This window comes from Periplaneta americana, chromosome 17 (genome assembly GCF_040183065.1).
Source record: "Periplaneta americana isolate PAMFEO1 chromosome 17, P.americana_PAMFEO1_priV1, whole genome shotgun sequence".
Classification (NCBI taxonomy): domain Eukaryota; kingdom Metazoa; phylum Arthropoda; class Insecta; order Blattodea; family Blattidae; genus Periplaneta; species Periplaneta americana.
In genome coordinates, this window is record NC_091133.1 from 37540391 (window position 1) to 37563264 (window position 22874).

General features: G+C 34.0%; 1 protein-coding gene across 2 annotated transcripts in view; it reads right to left on the bottom strand.

Moving 5' to 3' along the window:
* Positions 1–22874, bottom strand: part of LOC138693005 (putative leucine-rich repeat-containing protein DDB_G0290503) — a 60403-nt gene that overhangs the window by 34406 nt on the left and 3123 nt on the right. For both annotated transcript variants that reach the window (XM_069816504.1, XM_069816503.1), the window contains exons 2-5: positions 17423–17543; positions 16168–16567; positions 4275–4474; positions 2813–3000 (exon numbers count right to left, since the gene is read on the bottom strand). In XM_069816504.1, the coding sequence (XP_069672605.1) occupies positions 2813–3000; positions 4275–4474; positions 16168–16547 (768 nt within the window). In that variant the 5' untranslated portion in view covers positions 16548–16567; positions 17423–17543. The remainder of the gene's footprint in view (positions 1–2812; positions 3001–4274; positions 4475–16167; positions 16568–17422; positions 17544–22874) is intronic.

The following is a 22874-nucleotide window of genomic DNA, read 5'->3' on the forward strand; positions in this document are numbered from 1 at the left end:
AAGAATGTTTTTAATATAATATATAATATGCCATACTATATTGGTTTTCTGTGAATGAGCTGCATTGTCGAGCGTTAGTTTAATCGTAAGCGCATACGAGAGAGAGGGGGGAGGGGGAAGGGAAAGAGGTGGGAGTTGGAGGGGAGGGGGAAGGGGAGGGAGATGGGTGTATGGGAGGGATGGAGAGGGGAGATGGGAGGAGGGGGAGGGAGGGGAGGGGAGGGGGGGAGAGGGAGTGAGTGTGAGTGTGTGTGTGTGTGTGTTTTTTTCACATACTAATTTTGTGTAAAATGGCTCATACTGAGAGAATATTGAGATCATTACTTGCAGAATTTAAAGAGAAACCGTTTTCAAGTTGGGTGTATGAAAGAAAATGAGTTTACAAAGGAGAATGACATTACATTTTTACATATTAAAATAGCAGATGGTGGAAGACAAAACAGGACATTTCAATTTTCACTGTATAAGAAATATTCTTGGTTAACAGGGTGCTCTGAAACAAATAAATTGTATTGTTATATCTGTATTCTGTATGGGGGTAAGAATGAGTGGTCTTCATCTTCTTGTAGGGTCTGTGTAACAAAAAATTCTGGTAGAAAAGCCAAGAAACATCTGCTGTATAAAAAGATACAAGGTAAGCAGATTTTTTCAGCCTACCCAGCATTTACACTTTAGCTTCGCCACTGATTGCCCAATATCTGAATGCTTGCATAATCAGGATCCGTTATGCCTAGCTAGTGTAATAAACCTACAATAATAGTACTGATACTTAAAATGTGCCGTACTTATATTAAAATGCATGTAACAAAAGTAAAATATCAGAAACATAAAATATTAGAAGAGAAAACATCGATACCAGATTGTACTATAAATTCGTATTTGTACATGCTAGTAATATGATTGTGCATATTATCTATTTAAACATTTTACATGTTTCGCAACAATTTAATTATTTTTCATGATACCAATAACATTTCTATTTCTAGTTCACTTTTCTTTTTAATCATCATCTACTTGGTATGTGAAAATAAAATTATTTACTGTACATCCAAACAAGGAGAGAAAACTTTCACTCCTATACTGCACACAAAGGAATTTTTCATAATCTCAAAAACTATAGTATCTGGGTTCTCTCCATTCTGCATCAAACATTTTCAAATCATTAGATTCAAACCTATCTTTGCACTGAAGTTATCATCATCCACTTTTTTCAGATGAATTATTCTAAAATTTTTAATTCATAAGAAATAATGATATACACAGCACAGACTTAAACAGAAACATCTAAAACGTAAAGTAAAATGGAGTCATTAGACATAATGATGCTAAGAAAAAATTACAAATAAGATGTGCGCGATGAAGTGTCATTATGGATTTTTCAATGAAAAATCCCAGGCCTGACCGGGACTCGAACTGCCTGCATGACAGGCTGAAAGTCTGACCACTCAGCCACTGCAGTGATCTTGAAAATAAAAGGACTTGAGAGGATTGTAAAAATAATAAGAGATGGAATACCTATGGGAAAGAGGAGCTTGGAACATCAGAGAAGAAGATGGCAAGACATAGACATATGCCTAATTAGGAGGAAGAGAAGAAGAAGGGGAAAGAATAATAATAATAATAATAATAATAATAATAATAATAATAACAACAACAATAACAATAACAATAATAAATATATCTTTAAAAAACAGAGCTGTTGAAATAATAACTATTAAATTTATACATTCTCTTCAGGAACAAAAAAACCAATCTAAAACCTTACAAAATATTTATCGCAAATACAGCTTACATTTCTGTGTTCAGTGTAAGAATACTGTAACTCTCATATAGTTTGTTCCGAGAAAAACAAAGTTAAAGAAAATTGTAAGTATTGTAGGCCACTATAATGGTAATGCAGTGTGTTGGAATTCCTTTTTATCCCTAATGTGGATACTTAGGCCTACAAAACAGTCACAATAAGAATGATGATAAATAAAAAGTTTATATTCATGTTACTATACTAGACAGAAGTTCTGAAGGTGGTCGGCTCCTACATGCGTCGTAGCATTTCTGGTATGTGACGTCACAAGCTTGTACAGTAGAACCAATCAGAATCAGTCTACAACAAGTACTTCCAGAGTTCGTTTGTTCACGTGTGAGTGTTTCAATACATTGAATAAGTAAAATAAACATTTACTGTGCGTGTGTAAGATAAATAAATGGAGGAAGAGACTGTAAAAAGACAAGTATTGCACAGGCAGGCACAGAAAATAGTGTTTAAAGTGTATAATTATTTTTAAAATGTTGACGAGCAGAACGCTGCCGGCCATCTTGATGCTGGCTGCAACATTGCCAATGCGTAAGAAACGACTGCAGAAGCATGTGGTGTGGGATTGAAAACCGTGCAAAGAATACTATTAGTGAAGGAAAGAGTTTTTGTTTGGTGTCATGCTTACAGTAATCAACGGCTAAGGTCATTATTGTCTTTTGATAATTTAAATTCTCTCCTGCACTATTTGTATTACACATGCGCGTGAAGTATGATGTGGCAATGTTGCATGCTGCCTTGCTCTCTCTATCTGTCTCTCTCAACGCAAACGCTAGCAGACAACTGCCTTCCCAATTGCCGTCGACTCTAACACCACCAAATTTTTTTTTTCTTTTTAGAGTTACAGAGTTCTTGCTATAAACCACAGATTTATCTTGTTCATTCTTTATTCACTTCTGAATTTTGTACGTATGTACAGGTACTGTAATATAATAAAAAATTTGTTATATCTTTACTTCATGCTTCAACTGTTTAATAATTGGGTATGTTTAATATCATTACCTCTTTCAAATGCGTCTCTTCTATCTTTAGACTGTTGTTTGTTTCCTTTTCTTGAATATGTAATGACGAACATTTGTCTTCTTCGAGGTTTAATGTAAGTGTCATTTCGTCTATTTCCTGGCTAAGTTTTTTACAAGTAATATTACTGGCATCAATTTCTTCCGTTAGGACTCTATGTTCTTGTTCAACTAGGAAATATAGAAGTTTTAAAAAATGCACTGTTAAAGTAGGTGTTGTAACAAATGCAATACAGAAAGATCACTCATACACAAAATTCACATGCTTCTTTCATTACTGGTATCAGCATTTCTTGTTTTTAAATTATTAAGTCTTCAAAAATAAAGGAATATCTTCTCAGATATAAAAAATAATTTTTTCTACTGTATTATAGTCTGAAGATCTGTTCTTTTCAGAATAAATATTCGCCATGAGACAATAAAATCTGCAATTCTATTACCTCCTCTCAGGACAAAATAAAAGCAAACATACAACTCATGAAAAGAAAATATTTACAATTTATTCACCCTTTAGTATTTTATACTAAAATGTACTCTGATATAGGGGTTATTCAATATTCTGGAATTTTCCTGAGAAACTACGAAAAACAACAGTTGAGAGAGCCAGTCGTCATGATCGAATATCATACTGTTCCATAAGAATGAGAAAAAGGAGGAGAATTAAGAGGAAAAGGAAGAAGAAGAAGATGATGATTATTATAATATAATTTATTTCCAAGAAATAGTCTTACCCAGGCATCCTGGGTTGCCAAAAACACAGAATAATACATATATAAGAATAATGATTACAGTAAATGGATGAGTCAAATTGAAATGTGAACTTAGAGCTTAAATTTAAGAAGTAATAAATGTGTACATATGTTTGTAACAATCACACACTAACGGATAGAAGGGGGGGGGGGGGATTATAAGCAGCAGTAGCAATAGTAGTAGTAGTAGTAGTAGTAGTAGTAGTAGTAACATATATTACACTAATTAAACTTTACTTCAGATATCTTATACAATCAATTGTTCTTCCCAAGATTCCCAACATAAGGCTAGTAAATTACCAAGTTGACTGTACTCCAACATAAGTCGGTTATTTAAAGCTGCATTTTGATCCCTGTATAATGCACATAAGTTGTCTTTAATTAGTTAATTCTGGAGATATGTTCTATAAGACAAAAATGTCCGGCCAATAATCGAAATTGAGCTACATCCATTTTTCTTGGATTCCTCTTACATTGCTTGTGTCTATTTAGGTCTTCACATTGTTTGTCTTTAATTTTTTGTTGGATATTTTGATGTTCCTGTTCAGGCAATAGGCTACTCTCTTTTTAGCACCATATCAGTTCACATGTAAAACAATGTGAATGGAATTCATTCAATTGTACACACACAAATTAAATGTCTATATACATAATTATTAATAGTCCATTCTATTTCATAACTGAAATGTTACTTACCTGTTTCTTTTAAATTTCGCACATTTCCATAATCCAAAATCAGCTTAGTTAAGTCTTCATAACATGCCTTTAAGTCTTTAGAAAATGTGGCATTCTGAATGCAAAGGTCGATTTTAGCTTTTGCAATATGTTCAAACTCCAAGCGTAATTCTTCTCCATAGTTACACACGCCTTCACATAATTCCAATACTTGATTTATTCTGGAAGATCAATATTGAAAACAATTCCTACATATGCTTTCAGCCCAGAAAGAGAATTTACAAATACGAGGGGGATCCAGGAAATAACGACCGTTCGCGCATACTGCCGCGCAGCTGACTCCCCTTCCTTGTTTGAAGGTCAACTGGCTTCCTTAACATGTGTTCTCATAATGTTGTGAGTACTGGTTGCAACAAGTCGCCATTGTGCATTTTGTGTTACTTCAAAATGAACGACGTGATTGATAATCCCGCCGACTGTAAGGTGAGGAGTGTGATTCGATTTTTGAATGCCTGACATTTGAAACCTGCAGAAATTTACCGGCAATTGAAAGAAGTGTATGGTGATACTGTAATGAATGAAAGAAATGTGAGAAAATGGTGCGAAATGTTCAACAATGGGCGAACAAATGTCCACGATGAAACTCGACCCGGACACCCATTACTCATCACAGAAGACCTGAAGACTAAAGTGAACGACAGAATCTTGCAAGACAGGCGCACATCACTCAACGAATTGCATATTGCCTTTCCTGACATTTCTCGTTCTTTGCTTGCTGAAATTGTGTCGCAACATCTTGGCTACCACAAAATCTGTGCACAATGGGTTCCACGGCAACTGAGTGACCAACACAAAACTCAGAGAATGGCCTTAGCATTAACATTCTTGATGCGATATCACACAGATGGAGACGCCTTTCTTGATCAAATTGTGACTGGTGATGAGACCTGGATGTCTCACAACACCCCAGAGACCAAGTGCCATTACCCAAGAAACCGAGAAAATTCAAACAGACTCTCTCAACACAAAAAGTCATGACTACTGTCTTTTGGGATCGCAAAGGTGTTCTTTTGCTGGATTTCATGCCAAAAGGCACTACGATCAATGCAAATCGTTATTGTGAGACTTTACGAAAACTACGGTGAGCCATCCAAAACAAGAGGCGAGGAATGCTTTCGAGAGGAGTTGTGCTTCTTCACGACAACGCCCGCCCGCACACTGCTGCTTCAACTCGAGAACTGCTGGATCAATTCGGTTGGGAAATCTTTGATCATCCGCCCTATAGTCCAGACCTTGCTCCTAGCGATTTTCACCTTTTCACTAAGCTGAAAGACTCTCTGGGTGGTACGTGTTTTGGAAGTGATGAAGAGTTGAAGAAGACAGTGAACACCTGGCTTAATGAACTGGCGGCAGAGGAGTATAACACGGGAATTCTAAAGCTAGTGAACAGATACGACAAATGTTTAAATTTAGGTGGTGATTATGTAGAGAAGTAAAGGAAGCTTAAGTTATGTAACAGACTTTGTTTTTTCAAATAAATATATTTTTTTAATTATTACAACAAAACGGTCGTTATTTCCTGGATCCCCCTCGTAACACTACCGTACTTGTATTATGATTCTATAAAATGTAAATTATGTGCAATTAAAAATAACTTGAAAATATGGTGTACAAGAAATCACAATATGGTATTTAAATTGAAATGTATACACTTCCCAATACTTCCCTATAAAATATGCTTGTATTTTTATAAACACTTGTAATTATTCATGATTTTTACATAAAACTCAGTTACAACAACTATGACCTCAAAATATACTTACTTACAAATGGCTTCTAAGGATCCTGGAGGTTCACTGTCACCATCACATAAAACTGCCATTGGTCCCTATCCCGAGCAAGATTAATCCAGTCAGTAGCATCATATCCCATCTCCCTCAAATCTATTTTAATATTATCAACCCATCTACGTCTTTCCCTTCCCAAAGGTTTTTTTCGCTCAGGTCTTTCAAATAACAATCTATATCCATGTCCATACTCACCCATACGTGCTCCAAGCCCTGCCCATCTCAAATGTCTGGATTTAATGTTCCTAATTATCAGGGAAAGGATTTATATGTAAATACATATTTACTTATAAAGCTAATATAATTTATATTTTGCATTATCTTTATGTTTCACAATGTGTAGGGTTGAAAAATCCTACTTTTATTTTCCATATTTTTCCATATTTTAGAGTTTAGTACATATTTTCGTTAATTTCCATATATTTTCCATATTTCATATAAAACAGTCCATATTATATTAGGTTTAACAATAAAACAAAACAAAATTCCATTAACTTTTAAAAATACATTTCAACAATAGAGATTTAAACACATGTTCAGTAATCCCTTTAACATCAGAGTTATTTGAAAATTAGCAGTCCTATCAACAATGGGAAAGTAAGTTACAAAACTGTATTAATTTAATTTAAAATTTTTAACAGACTTCAGTTGTGCAGCTCAACAGTTAAATGCCAGTCAGAGTACACATAGGTTCAGTTTTGTAAATCATACTATAAAGACGGTAAATATGCCAAAAGTATGTCATTCAGTCAATTTAAAATCAAAACTAACAAGTTACATTTCAGAATTTAAAGAAGATGGTTTATCAACTGACAATAAAATATTATTTTGTAATTTGTGTCAGTGTGCAGTATCATCTACACAAAAGTTCCTGGTGCAACAACACATTACAACTAGTAAACATCAGGCCAACAAACAACTAAATTCCAAGCAGAGACAATTGTTTTTAACACAACCAACAACATCGAATGTAAGATCTGAGTTTAACATCGACCTGTGCCGTTCTCTCATCTCTGCTGATATTCCTCTCTACAAACTAAAGAATAAGGTCTTCAGGGAATTCCTTGAAAAATATACTCAACATACAATCCCGGATGAGTCAACACTTAGGAAGACGTATGCTCCATCCATCTACGATGAGACAATACAGAAGATAAGAGATGAAATTAAAGATAGTTCAATTTGGGTTTCCATTGATGAGACTCCCGACAAAGAAGGTAGACTTGTTGGTAATGTAGTTATCGGTTTGTTAAGTGAACAATATTCTGAACGAATTCTTTTACATTGTGATGTTCTAGAAAAGTGCAATAACAAAACTATAGTTAAACTGTTCAACGAAGCTATGGGTATCCTGTGGCCAAAGGGTATTATGTACGATAATGTGTTATTCTTTATTAGCGATGCTGCCCCTTATATGGTCAAAGCTGGACAAGCATTATCTGTTGTATATCCTAAATTGACTCATTTTACTTGTGTGGCGCATGCATTTCATCGTGTGGCAGAAGTGGTCAGAGACAATTTCCCTAAAGTAGATTTGTTGATTTCATCAGTGAAAAAAGTATTTCTCAAAGCTCCCAGTAGAGTTAACGTGTTGAAAGAAATGTACCCTGAAATTCCATTGCCACCAAAGCCAATTTTAACTAGATGGGGTACATGGCTAGAAGCAGTTGAATATTATGCCGAACATATAGACTCTATTAACAATGTTCTCCTTGCATTGGACTCTGAAGATGCAGTCTCAATTGATACTGCGAAAACAGTTACCTGTGACATAAGTGTGAAGAATGACTTAGCTCACATTCAGCATACATTTTCATGCATCATAAAAACGCTCAAAAGTCTCCAAAATAGGCACCTTTCACTATCTGAAAGTTTTGAAATTATAAATAGTACTGTGGAACAACTGAATCGTGGTAGAGGTAAAGTTGCAGATGCAGTAAGAGCTAAGGTGGACACTGTACTTTCAAAAAACCCTGGATATGAAGAACTACAAAAGGTTGTTGCTGTGATGAGTGGTGAATCAACAGTGAAGATTAACTTGGACTTATCCCCAGCAGACATTGTGAAATTGAATTATGTACCAGTTACTTCTTGTGACGTCGAACGCTCTTTTAGTCAGTATAAATCTATCCTCAGAGACAATAGAAGAAGATTCACTTTTCAGCACTTGAAAGAAATGTTTGTAACCTATTGTTATGGTAACAGACAATAAAAATTGTGTTTTGTTGAAACTACATTGGAAGATAAGGTACGTCCATTATATTTTTTGTTTAGTTTGATTAAAATGTACCAATATTTAACGTACATAGTCATTTTTTTATAATTTTAAGTCCATATTTAATTCCATATTTTGGTAAAAATCCATATTTAATTCCATATTTTGGTAAAAATAACTACATATATATTTACATATTTCATATATTTTTAGTCCATATAAATCCGTTCCCTGCTAATTATGTTAGGTGAAGAATACAATGCATGCAGTTCTGTGTTGTGTAACTTTATTCATTCTCCTGTAATTTCATCCCCAAATATTTTCCGAAGCACCTTATTCTCGAACACCTTTAACCTCTGTTCCTCTCTCAATGTGAAAGGTCCAAGTTTCACAACCATATAGAACAAACAGTATTATAACTGTTTTATAAATTCTAGCTTTCAGCTTTTTTGAAAGCAGCCTGGATGACAAAAGCTTCTCAACCGAATAATAGCAGGCATTTCCCATAATTATTCTGTGTTTAATTTCTTCTCGAGTGTCATTTATATTTGTTACTGTTGCACCAAGGTATTTGAATTTTTCCACATTTCAGACGATAAATTTTCAATTTTTATATTTCCATTTTGTACTATGTTCTGGTCACGAGACAATCATATACTTTGTTTTCTCGAGATTTACTTCCAAATCTATCTCATTACTTACTTCTAGTAAAATTTCTATGTTTTCCTTAATGGTTTATGGATTTTCTCCTAACATATTCATGTCATCTGCAAAAACAAGCAGCTGATATTCATTCATTCATAGTGTTATGCACTGCAAACCCAGCTTTCTCCGATCTTTCCTATTTTCTGCCTTCCTCAGTCTCTGCATATGATCCATATACCTTAATGTCGTCTATCATCTGATATCTTCTTCTGCCCCGAACTCTTCTCCCGTTCACCATTCCTTCCACTACACGCAGCTGATATAACCTATTCAATTCCAAACCCTCTGTGTTTTCCTGATCTTTCCTAATGGCATATTCTAGAGCAAAGTTAACCCTCAAACGGAGTTGTGACTGTTTTATGACATAAGTGGAGTTGTGGGGTCAAAAACGATACCACTACATAAAGAGGTAAAATATCAATTTTGTTTATGTTTTAAGATGGTCTAATATGAATGTAATTATTATTAAGTTTGTTTACATAAATTAAGGACATATATCTAATATGAGTAATTTGTGCAAGACATTGAAAAACCAACAGATCATAACATAATGTAACTTCAAAACCTGTATGACGTTTTTTGAGCTACTTTAAAATTATTGTAAAAGATAAAGTTCCATTTTATCAAAATTTTCTATATGACCATCACGTTAAAATGTAGTAAACACATTAAAATTGTCAGTCTGTTTGCATACGTTGCTGTCAAGCTGGATTTCCTTTATTCTCCACATTCTCTACATGTAACTGATCGCAGGCCTGGCAAACTGGACGGTCACAACTAACACAGTACTGGTTTGTCTTCTTCTCTTTTGAACGAGGACATAGTGCGCAACGTTTTCTTTTCGATTTGTCGTGTGTTCCTCCCTTCCTTGGCAGAGATTCCTCCAAAATCCTGGAAACAATCATTCTGAGTTCCTTTGGGAGTCGGTCATTTACAAGCCTTTCATGTAGGTATGGCTCTGTAAGTTGTCTTCCTAACGTTTTCAGGAATTCAAAGTGGGAAATGGGTTTATAGTTCATGAATGATGTCTGTATTATATAAGATTTGAAACCAGATATATTCAGAATTGCATAGAAAATAGCCAGAGGTCATCTCGGGTTCGTCTGCTCTTATATATAATACACATTTTGGTCAAGGCTATCTACTCTCCCTTTTGTGCTATTATAGAAGGAAATTATATATATATGCATTCAAGGGGTAATTAGTGTTAGCATCAGAAAAAATCATAATTTTCCGCCCATATTTCTCCGGCTTACTAGCCATGTAAACCCCAAATTTGCAGCATCTCATCTACACAGACATAAGAACATATATTATAGCACGCCTAAGAGTTTTCAACTATTTTGTGAAAAATATACGACACTGCTGCACATGGATCATTTTCCTTCCTTGTTGCTCGTGTTGCAAAATCATCAAAACGCAAGCAACATGTCAAAATGTATGCTCGCCTAACAGAAAGAATGGCATGGAAAATATCTCTTCCAGTACCATCAGTTGCAAACATGGATTCGAGACTTTCATGGTTTGATTTGAAAACTGCTGTGTAATATTGGAACCCGAAAAGTGCCCTCAGCTCTACCGCATTAGTGTCTCTCAATTCTGTACGAATTTTATCAGAAAAATTTGCTCTGTAGGAACTAATTTTCTCATTCGTGTGTATAACGATTTCTGTAATCATGTCTTCTGTAAATAAACATTCCCATATCTGTAAAGGATTGCACGAATTCCCTAAACATTTAGCTTTTCCTTTCAATGTAGGAACTTTCATTACAATATTGTGTGCTGGTGGTCTTCTGTTTCTATTAGGTTCGGCAGCAGACCATTTGCATGTATTGTTACCATGAAACACCATTTGGTTAGTTTACATCTTCATCCACTCCATCCGAGTCGTAATCTTGTACTGAATCCGTGTCATGTTCAGAATTATAGTCCAGTTCATTTTCGACTTCACATCACTCGCATCACTGCCTTCACTTTCATCTACAATACTGTTTACAAAGCGTGGGAAACCAGAATCGAACACTGATACACTTTTACGCGTATTAGTAGCCATACTCCACTATGAAAACTCGTTGGTTGTACATTGAAAAGGTGCAGATACACAACTGAAGTTGTGGGGTCGAAAAGGATACCACTCAATATTTTAGCTATTACTGGACATAAATAACAGTACGTGCTGGTCAAAGACACAGCCAATGGATTAAGCTTGACAAAAGGAAAAGGTACACAAAAGATTTAGAGAAAGAAACCAATGGTTAAGGAATGTCAGGGATATACAATTTGCCTGGTATCGAAAAAGACCCCACAACTCCGTTTGAGGGTTAAGAAGTAAAAAGTGATAGTGCATCTCCTTGCTTTACCCCACAGAGAATCGGAAAAGTGTCAAAAAGAAACTGGCCTATACGGACTCTGCTATACATTTCACTCAGACACATTTTAATTAATCAAACTAGTTTCTTGGAAATATAAAATTCAATAAGAATATTATATAAAACTTCTCTCTTAACCGAGTCAAATGCTTTTTTGAAATCTATGAATAGCTGATGTACTATGCCCTTATACTCCCATTTTTTCTCCAATATCTGTCGAATACAAAAAATCTGATCAAAGTCGATTTATTCTGCTTAAAACAACATTGATGATCCCCAATAATTTCATATACATTTATGGAGTTAATCTTCTCGAAAGAATATTGGGCAAAATTTTATACGTCAACAAAAGCGATACCGTGTTTCTCGAAAGTTACTACAATTAGTCTTTTCCCCTTTCTTAAAGATAGGTACAATTATGAACTCCTTCCATTGTTCTGATACAATTTTCTTTTCCCAAATAACATGTACAAGCTTATAAATTTCACTAGATAATGTGCTTCCACCCTCTTCTATTAATTCTACTGGAATTTGATGGATATCTATGGCAATTTCGAGTTCAGAAAGTGTTCGGGTATAAATGGCTCAGCAGTTTGTATTTGAATGTTGTCCCGATCATTTACATTTTGGCCTATGTACATTTAGTAGTTACCCAAAATAGTCTTTTTCATCTGTTCATGATAGAATGAGAGTCTGCAAGCAAGTTTACATTCTCTTCCTTGATCAGGTTTACCTTTGCCTGATATACTTTCTTAAATTACTTTATGCCCTTATATAAATCTATAATGTTTTTATTCTTACTATTTGTTTCTACCTCATTCAGTTTTTTCCTCAAGTAATCTCTCTTATTGTTTCTAAGTGTATGACTTGCTTCCCATCTTTCATTGAAATAATTATCTCTATTCACCTGGACTGGATTCGGTAAGAATTTTAATTTTAAGTTTGCCTGTTTCCTTCTTTCTACTACACTGGAGCAATCTTCATCAAACCACAGTTTCTTTTTGTTACTTTCATAACAACCTATGCTCTGCTCAGCTGCAATTTTGATATTAGCCCTGATATTTTCCCACATGCTATTAAACATGTACTTGCTCCTCAACTTCGTTGAAACTGCCTAAAGTGGCAAACCTATTTGAAATTTTGACCTGATAATGTTGCTTAATTTGATTTTGAATTTAACCTTTAGGAGCCATGCATCCATAATAATGGACAGCTAGTATTATGGTCATTACGTGATGTAATATGTTATAAATTGTATGTTATATGTAAAATACGTTGATATTCATAATTTCATGTAACATTAAGGACATTGTAATTGATTAAAATAATTTTAAAAAAATTGTTTGTAATGTTTTTTTTTTTTCTTAAAATAGGAGCAAAATCATTTCAACTGCAGTCAACTGAAACCCCGTCAGCTTCCATGTGTACCATTACACCAATTGTTTTACATGGGCCCTTCCCCATCCTTTACCACAGACTCAATTGACTGCAGTGGCCAGGACGCGAACCAGCAATCTTAGGCATGATATGCTGGCCAGACATATCTTGTGCACCTTAAACTGCTCGACTAACGAACCCAACACGAATTAACCCGATTATGCGGGTATACGAACCAATGGTTAAGAGTTAAACATTTGCGTGCAACAATGGTACGTCTTCCGATTTCTAAAGGTTAAACAAACATATAGGATGAGTAGGGAAACTTTTGAAGAGAAAAGTTCACATTGCCAGCTTGTTCTTTTTTTGATATCCTTAACATTCTGTCAAAATATGAAAGCTTGCAGAAAAACTTGGAAATGTATGGTTTCTTTTCCCAAGTGCGAGCTGTGATGACTAAAATGCAACTGATTGCACAGCGACCAACCCGTTTGGTTTCTTAATGATTGATCACTTTGCTCTTAAGTTGCCATCATCTCATTGGATGAGTAAAGTATTGTTTAAATGGAAAACTTCATTGAGTGATTAATTGCTTGGTCATAGGGGATTAGTCATACGATTTTGGTCGCTTTGGTGGATGATTGGCTTAAACCTGGATTCATAACACAGTTTCTGAGTCATATAATACATTTTATACCACAGGACTCCATTTCACGTCTGTCATTTCTATAGAGTCTGTTTGATTATATACTTAGAGATGCCAATACAAGATTCTAGTCTATAGCATTGGATTGAGGCTCTATAGAGTCTGTTTGATTATATACTTAGAGATGCCAATACAAGATTCTAGTCTATAGCATTGGATTGAGGCTCCATGCTTGCCAATAGGCCGGCTTATTCATTGCCATACACTCCACTGTGTCCTGGGACAACAAAGGGCCTTATGTTTGCTAACTTTTCTACTATTAAACAACAGACTGATAATAAATAAAATTAATAATTATAATTAACAACCAAATTTCCATGCAGAAAGTTCATCGCAATGAATGACAAGAAAAACACACTATCTATGGGTAGGTAAATGAAGTAACGATGGTGAAGGGTAAAACAGTGCAATGCGATCTCTGCTATCAGATGCTACCACTAATATGTGCTAAATACAGCAAATCTATGGTGCTGTTAAAGTAAAAATTAATTAAGTAAAGAAAGTCTGACACAACATACTTAAATATGTAGATGTACTCTTTTTTAAACTAGGCTTAATTTAGTCTCCCAGAATAGATACATTATATGCCATCCATCAAAGCAGAGTAGCATACGATTTGGTAGTACAGAATATAGATTAGGTAGGACTGGTTGGAATTGAATGAGGTAGGTTACAGTAGAGTAAGTTAGGGTGAGACAGTAAGCATATAGGATTGCGAAAAATATAATAGAACAGAGTATCTTAGGTTAGATTTGGTTAGGATAATAGTTTAACTTAATGTTATGTTACACATTGGTCAGCACATCATCGCTGTGCCTCCAAAATCCGCTATGTGCATTTAAACAGATTTTTCAGAAGAACGAAAAAAACATTATCACTTTCAATTCCCTTGATTTTCAAAACTATTTTCAGTATAGGTAGTTTCAACATTTTTCATGTAATGATTGAAATTATACCGAAAATAGATTTAAAAATCAAGGGAAATAAAAGTGATAATGCTTTTTCTTTCTCCTGAAAAATGTGTTTAAATGCATATAAGTAGTGGGTTTTGGAGGTGCAGAAACGATATACTGGACCAATATTTTCAAGCTTATATTTAGTTTTTCCTTTAAAAACTGCTCATATTAATCCAACAAGCAGTATCTGAAACAAGCTAAAAAATAAATGGATGGAATTACGCATTAAGAGAGTAACTGACAAAATCATGTTTTCGACATATTCACTATTCAAGTAAATTTGGTTATTTATTAAATATTTTATGCGAGAAGTAGGCTATCGTTAACATTCATAATATTATAAAAAAATAGCACAAATAATAATAAAAAATACTAACCGACTTTTAATAACAGACCAGCAGTTGGGTTAATATTGCAAAGCAAAATACAGTGAAACCTCTCCTTACGGACACTCCTCATATACGGACAAATTTTTATGTCCCAACTAAAATAATATAGAAATAGGATAAATTTATAACTCTCGTTTACGGACACTCTCAAACACGGACACGGACAGCTGTTTCACAGTCTCAAAGCTTGTTTTACTTCCTGACTGCGGACAGAACTTGGATTTCAAGATCTAATGTGTTACAAAAATGGAAAATTTAGTACAGAAATTCCTTAACACGAAAGAAGACAATAAGGGTCTCGTAGGATACAACTAGCCCAGCCGGCTACCCCTTGTTAGCTGGAAGCAGGTGGATAAACAAAGTCATTAAATTTAACCTGTCTGATGGATCCAGAGTTTCCATGATCGTGAAATTGTATTCAACACATGAAAGGGTTAGTAGGATTATTTCCTTCACTACAATCAGTTCTGTTTCGAGAGACATGGCATCTGAACGTAAAGGATAAGTTGAAAACTGTAAATTACAGTACTGCATAACAGTAGACCTAGAATAAAATTGCATGGCACAATACTGTATTTTCCTTTTTCGGTCTTATTTACTGTAGATCAAAGTATTGCAAAGAATTTACTGTAGTATACTGTATTTAGGATTAAACTACAGTAATACATTTTATTTAAAGCGTGAAGGGATACATAAATTTACTGTTAGATTGGGGAGCCTCCCTCCCAATAAAGGACACCTCTCAGATGCGGACAGATTGTTACGTCCCTTCGATGTCCGTAAATGAGAAGTTTCACTGTACATAAATTAATTTTATTAAATAAACTAATTTTGATTATAAATGACAGCAGAGAGCAGATATTGCATTCTTGATTTTTTCTAAGTTAAATAATCCAGCCAACAGCAGATTTGTGCAAATATCTCTTTTTTTTTCTAATTGTCGGTTGGTCTATTGTTGCATATCTCCATCCATTAATATTATAATTACAAAGCATCAGGGGAAAAGAAAATGGAAAGAAACAAATTTGACTCATTTGCAGCCAAAGCCAGAATTAACTATACAAAACTCAGAGGAGTCAGTGAGAAGAATATATCTTAAGAGATAACGTAGAAGGAAGGAAATGAGAGAGAAATCAGCACAATCCATTCTCTCCCAGTCTCTGTTAACTCTTGGATTTACACAGTATTTGAATTAATAAACAAATGGTCTCGATAAAAGTATCAAATTTAAATTAATATCTCATCTCTCTTTATCAACAAGTTTAACTTAATCCCAAACAATTCTACTCAAGGAATAGTTTTACTTCAAAAGTGCTGAATATTATTAAGAATAATTACTGCAAATCTTACTTTTTAGCCTGTTGTATCACTGACTGTTGAACAGTTCCCATTTCTTGACTTAATTGCTCATTTCTCATCTGAAGTGACAATGTTTTGGTTATTCCCATGTTATGCTGATTGTTGAGCGCCTGTATTTGATGGTCATTTTCAATAATCTTCACTTTCATCTCTGAACTCCACTTCATTAATTTATTGGTTTCTGTCGTCACTTCTGATAAAACTCTCTCAGACATCCAATCATGATTCATTTCACTCCTGCTTGATATTACTGAATTTTCGTTACAATCACGCAATTGTAATCCAGCATCTCCCCTTTCTTGTAAACTGTTCTCAACTCCATGAAAATTTTGGCTGTGCTGAGTCTCTAAATGTAGTTGTTCCTGCTCCATTTAGTTATTGTTGCAATGCTCTGCTTGACAATAGAAATAAGAATATATTAAGTGATTCGAATTGTTTTTACTTAGTTGTGAACTTAATGCAATAAAGAACTCAGAAACATTAAGAACTGCTTTATTATAATGTGAAATAACATTTCCAATTCATATTTATTTTTAGCTTTTAATGGTGAATATAATCAGAAATAGACTTTTGGTTTCCAGGACACGGGGAAATACCCAAAAGTCTATTTCCGATTTGCAATTCATCTTCTGAAGTTCATCTGTAGAACAGAATGGATAAAGCTACTGAACGACATACTAAAAGAATTATATGATAAGTTTGAATAATTGAAGCTGTGAATAATAAACATTGTTTAAAAAAAAACGGAAATCAATTTATCAAAAGTAGTATCCACTTCTATGAACATGCTTCTTGATGTAGCGTATGTACAAGTAAATCCATACAACCAGTGAAAGTGACAAGAAATCTCCTGAAGTCAATTGAAAATTTTACATAGGCTACATGACATTACAGCTCATTCATAGTCAATAATAACCAATGTTACAAAAAAGAAGTTAATGGTGGATTATTATTATTATTATCATTATTATTATTATTATCATTATTATTATTATTATTATTATTATTATTATTATTATTAGTATTATTACCAGATGCTTCTGATGCCATGCACTGACACCATGTGCCCCTACTGTTATAGAATGGAACAAGTATGATAACATAATGGACCAGAAAAATGAATCTGATATCTTATATATTTATTAAAGATTTTTATAAGAAAATAATTGAAGATATGGATTTTTTCTGTTTACTTTCCCTATCTTGTGTTAGGTTGTATGGTTTCGTAAACTCAGATTATACTCACTCTTTGTGGTACTTAGTGATGACATTCCAGTAGTAGTGAGGAAGTTTTCATGGTTTAATGTCTCGTAGTTTCATTGCAGCATTGTACATCATACATTTTGCACATTGTTATATTTTTGGTTCTGTGTGCAAGAGAAACAACCTATTGCACGAAAGTGCTTCAATTGAATAAACAATAGAGTTTTGAAATATTTACAGAAAAATACAGGGTATAATACTGAACTCTATAAAGAAAAGATAAATGGCTGCAAAGTATTAAAAGACAAAATCGTAAATGAAGTAAGAAATTATTTCAGTTACCGGTACTGTACCGGTACATCATCGGCTATGATATTTCATTAAAATATGACAATACAACAAAAGATTGTAATACACTATCCTGTGGGACAATAAAGCACGTACATTAAAAAGAAACTGACAAAAGAAACCGATTAAAATCTTATAAATTAGTGCGTAGTTTTAAATTTCTAGTAGGCCTACTAAATAGCTCAGAGTTCTAGATATTAAGGGAAAGAAGGAATTAAAGTAGCAACAGAAATATTTCTACGCTTAGCAGCCTAAATTACAAATCAAGGCAGTATCATAAATAAATAAATCGGAAACCACTCGAAATGGTATGGGCTATTTGCAATAAAATGAAAAACACATACCAAACATTTGGAAGGACCACCTAGACAGAAACAACTACCATATCAAAAACAAATTGTACAATATAAAACTAAACATGGGTATAATACTGTACTCTATGGAAAACAACAGGGTATAATAGAAGAGATAAATGGATGCAAAGTATTAAAAGACAAAATCGTAAATTAAGTAAGAAATTATTTCAGTTACTGTACCAGTACATCATCGGCTATGATATTTCATTAAAATATGACGACAATACAGCAAAAGATTGTAATATGGTGTCCTGTGGGACAATAAAGCACGTACATTAAAAAGGAACTGACAAAAAAAACCGATTAAAATCTTATAAATTAGCAGTTTTAAATTTCTAGTAGGCCTACTAAATAGCTCAGAGTTCTAGATATTAAAGGAAAGAAGGAATTAAAGTAGCAATAGAAATATTTCTACGCTTAGCAGCCTAAATTACAAAGCAAGGCAGTATCATAAATAAAGAAATCGGAAACCACTCGAAATGGTGTAGGCTATTTGCAATAAAATGAAAAAACATAAACCAAACATATGGAAGGACCATCTAGATAGAACACAACTACCATATCAAAAACAAATTGTACAATATAATACTTGACATGGACAGATTTAAGAGATGATGAAATCAAGGCAGAAGAGGTACGCTAGTGAGTTTTCTAACTTCTATTTTTCAACAGAACTCAATGATTTTTATGAAGCTTGTGTAAGAATAGTAAATAAAGTGTTGTGCCAAATTTGAAGTAAATTGATAGTTTGGTTTACAAGTTACTCAACAGTTTGAATTTTTTTGTCACATATTCTTAAGTCTGATTAGTGAAATATGTTACCGAAGACTGTTTGGAACCTCATGTAAGTGGCACCAATAAGGCATCATTCATGAGACGACTAAGCCAGAAGATAATAGGGTAGGATGGTCAAAAAATGTTTATTCTTGAGTAGTTTGAAAATACAAAAATGCTGTTCTAAGAAAACTGCATATTCTATTGTCGAGAGGATTAAAATTGTTAGCACTTGGTGATTTAAAAAATGGCAGCAGTACCTTTAAAAATTACGGTTCATAAAATAACATATTAAAATGATTCACATATACCTAAGGTAACCATCCATCCCAATTTTTCCGGGATAGTCCCGAATTTAGATATACTTTCCCATATTATTTTGAAGGCATTTTGGGATGCCAATTTATCCCGGATTTTGCAAAGATGTAATAATTTATCCCTATTTAGATTTTTCTACATCCGTAGTAATATTTATAATGAATGTGAACTGTAAAGTTGGCAATATAATCTGTTACCGGTTTAGGCAGTATATTTCATTTGCATCAAAACTGAGATAAATAAGGGATCTGCCAGTGCCAGTATTCAAACGAGCTATGATTGGGCTGGGAGAGATGTTAATGAGAGATGTTTTTATTCTGGGTGGCATTGTAGCCTGACTCTACGACAAGAGGGCTATAATAGCTCTTTTGCTCTACAAGCCTGCATTTTCATATGACTCATATGACAAGTAGGCCTACTCTCCTTCTCACCAACCCCCATTCTAAGAAAACATCTAGCAGTACCGATAGAATCAACAATTACACTAACAAAGTAGGGAAGCCAAGAAAAAAAAACAGTAAACCTCTCCACAGTCTCAATAAAACTGGAGAGAACACAACTGGAAACAGGAAATGCCAACTAGATACCTCTCTGAAAAGAATAAAAAGGTATAGGTACACAATCATCACTCAACTCTCTGAGGCAAAGTACACCCAAAATTTGGTTCAATGATGATTGCAACGAACAGAGAAAAGAAACAATGAAACTCTTGCATAGAGCATGAACAGAATCTCATAGGCAAATCTAAATCTCCATGCAGAAAAAAGGAAAGCATATAAAAACTACTAAGACCAAGGAAATTAATGTCATAGAAGAACAAAGAAAAGCCCAAGCTCAAGAAGAGCTAACAGATCCCTTTCATACCCTTAGAAGGAAGTCAACCATGATGGCTATGGAGATTGCCAGTGCAATCTTGCGAAAAACACTTCTCTCTTCTCCTCAACAGAGATAACCTAACCAGCACATACCAAATCAAAAATCCAGAGTCATATGACATAGAGTTGATAAGTATAGTGGAAGTAAGAGCAGCTATCTTCAAGCGAAAGACAGGAAAACAACCTGACTGGATGGAATTTGTAATGAAAATCTGAAGGACACAGCAGATCAACTGACTACCTTCTGGATCAATCTATTCCACATATGCAATCGATTTTTATATATGTAATATGTTACTTTTTGTGTTGTCACGTTACTGTATTCATTTATTGGTCAGTCTCTTGATCTAGTGGTTAGCAATGTTGGCTCCTAACCAGGAGGTTTCAGGTTTGATTCTCGACTCTGCAACACCCTAACAAAAATCTGCTGTGAATATCCCCTTATGGGATCATCAAGAGTCACTCGGAGTCCAGTGGACTTTCATCTATCCATTCATATATTGCAATGTGTTGTTTTTATCGTGATTCCGTTTATTTTTATTGCGTTTTATATTCCTCATATAAATTTATATTTAAAAAGTTCACCATTCATTTATTATTCCCACTTTGCAAGGTGTCTCGACTTTGGTCACCTTACACATACCTTAAAAAGTATTTAATGCAAAAAAACATTTTTTTCCCCCACACAGGCGGACCTTATATAGGGCAAATGGCGTATGACAGGAGTGCAATGTGGATATGGATTAATTGTATATTTGACATGTAACGAATTCTCTTTGTGTTCCTCTCTCTCCCTCTAGCTGTTTGACAATAGTGTAGTAATGTTGGACGAATATTGACTGAACTCATATGTTCTTCCAAAAGTGTATGAGATACAGTATAATGTTCCTCCTTAAGTTTCATTAAGTTTAAATACCTAGTCAGTAGCCATGAAAGCATGATGATGATGATGATGATGATGATTATGATGATGATGGCAGTAGTAGTAGTAGTAGTAGTAGTAGTAGTAGTAGTAGTAGCAGTAGTAGTACTGTAGTAGTAGTAGTAGTAGTAGTGGCAGAAGTGGCAGTAGTCACGGTTGTATACTCTAAATTAAACATGCTTTCAAGCATACGAAGTTCTGCTAACTGCTAAGTTTTCTTAACTTACAGCAGTAAGCATACATCATTCGAAATCAAAATGAACGGATTACAATACAATGCAATCTAATAGTAATTGTCACAATAAAGTTGCTGGGAAAAACAGTAACCCATATACTATTAAAAAACCAATAAAGTATATACCGTACCGGTAACTGAAGAATTACAATTAATATCTAGCCTATAATTGAGCACCTACAGACATACAGAAACAATAACTCTAACACGTGAACAGAATAAAATGTTCTACGCATATAGGCTATCATATGGGTATAATATGCAAAATAATATATCTCGTATTCTAAAAGTACCTCTAGATCAGTGTTTCTCAAACTTCAACTTCAACTTCAACAACAACAACAACAACAACAACAACAACAACAATAATAATAATAATAATAATAATAATTAGGACAAGCCATTTGATGATTTTGCATTTTCTTATATGAAGGTTGAAACATAGCTCGAATATATACAAATGTGTATCATGAATTAATGGATTAAATAAGGGCATATTGTTAGGACATTTTTTTGCATTTTTCGTCATTTTCAAGAGATAGGTCATTTTTTGGCATTTCAGGTCATTTTCGGCATTTTTTTATAGTTTCTATAAAGTGTTACATTTCATTATATTTTGAATGTTTCATTATTATTTCTGTTTTTAATGCTTGTCTATTACAACTTTATAAGCAAATAACGTCCACAGGAAACAAAGCAGACTTGCAGCATAACTCCTACCTATTTTTCAAGGAATGAGCATTTTGAACTCGACTACATTTTCAAGAAAACATGGTATAAGCAGTACCGTACCTGCTTCCCCTATTTTTAAGGAATGAGCATTTCAAACTTTACTTCATTTCCAAGAAAATATGGTATTTTTAAGGAATGCACATAATGAACTCATCCAAGCCTGTTCATTGTTTCTTCTCTTCAGATAGAACGGAAGGACTTTCACTGTGTCAGTCATCTGTAGCAGTAGCAGTAGTAGTAATTTATTCACCATAAAGATTTTTACAAATCATGGCTCTGTCAATCTTATTTCTAGGTCTTAAGCTAGTTTCTGATTATACTATAGGCATATTTATGAATTTGTAACATTTTTGTTGCAGGACATATGCTGAAACGATTTAAGAAGGATTACAACTAAGATAGTATAATAATAATAATAATAATAATAATAATAATAATAATAATAATAATAATAATAATAATAATAATACCAACACAACAATGCAAGAAATAAGAAAAAGGGTTGGAGAAGGAAACATATGGGTATCCATAAATGAAATCACAGACGATATATAGCCAATGTTATTGTAGGAGTTCTGGAAGCAGGCAACTCTGGAGAACCATTTCTACATTGTGAGCAGTTGGACCAATCTAACTACTCAACGATCAGCAAACTGTTTGACCAGTCTTTGAGACTATTATGGCCTGAGGGCATTCAGAATGATAATGTATTGCTGTTAATAATAGATGCAGCACACTACATGATGAAAGCTGCTAATTTGTTACGTGCGCTCTTCTCAAAAACGGCGCATGTCACATGCCTAGTCCATGCATTACATCGGATCACAGAGGAGTTACATGTTAATTTTCCTGAAGTTGACAAGTTAATTGGATGCGTAAAGAAAGAGTTCTTAAAAGCCCCATCTCGAATTCTAACATTCAAAACAGAAGGTCCA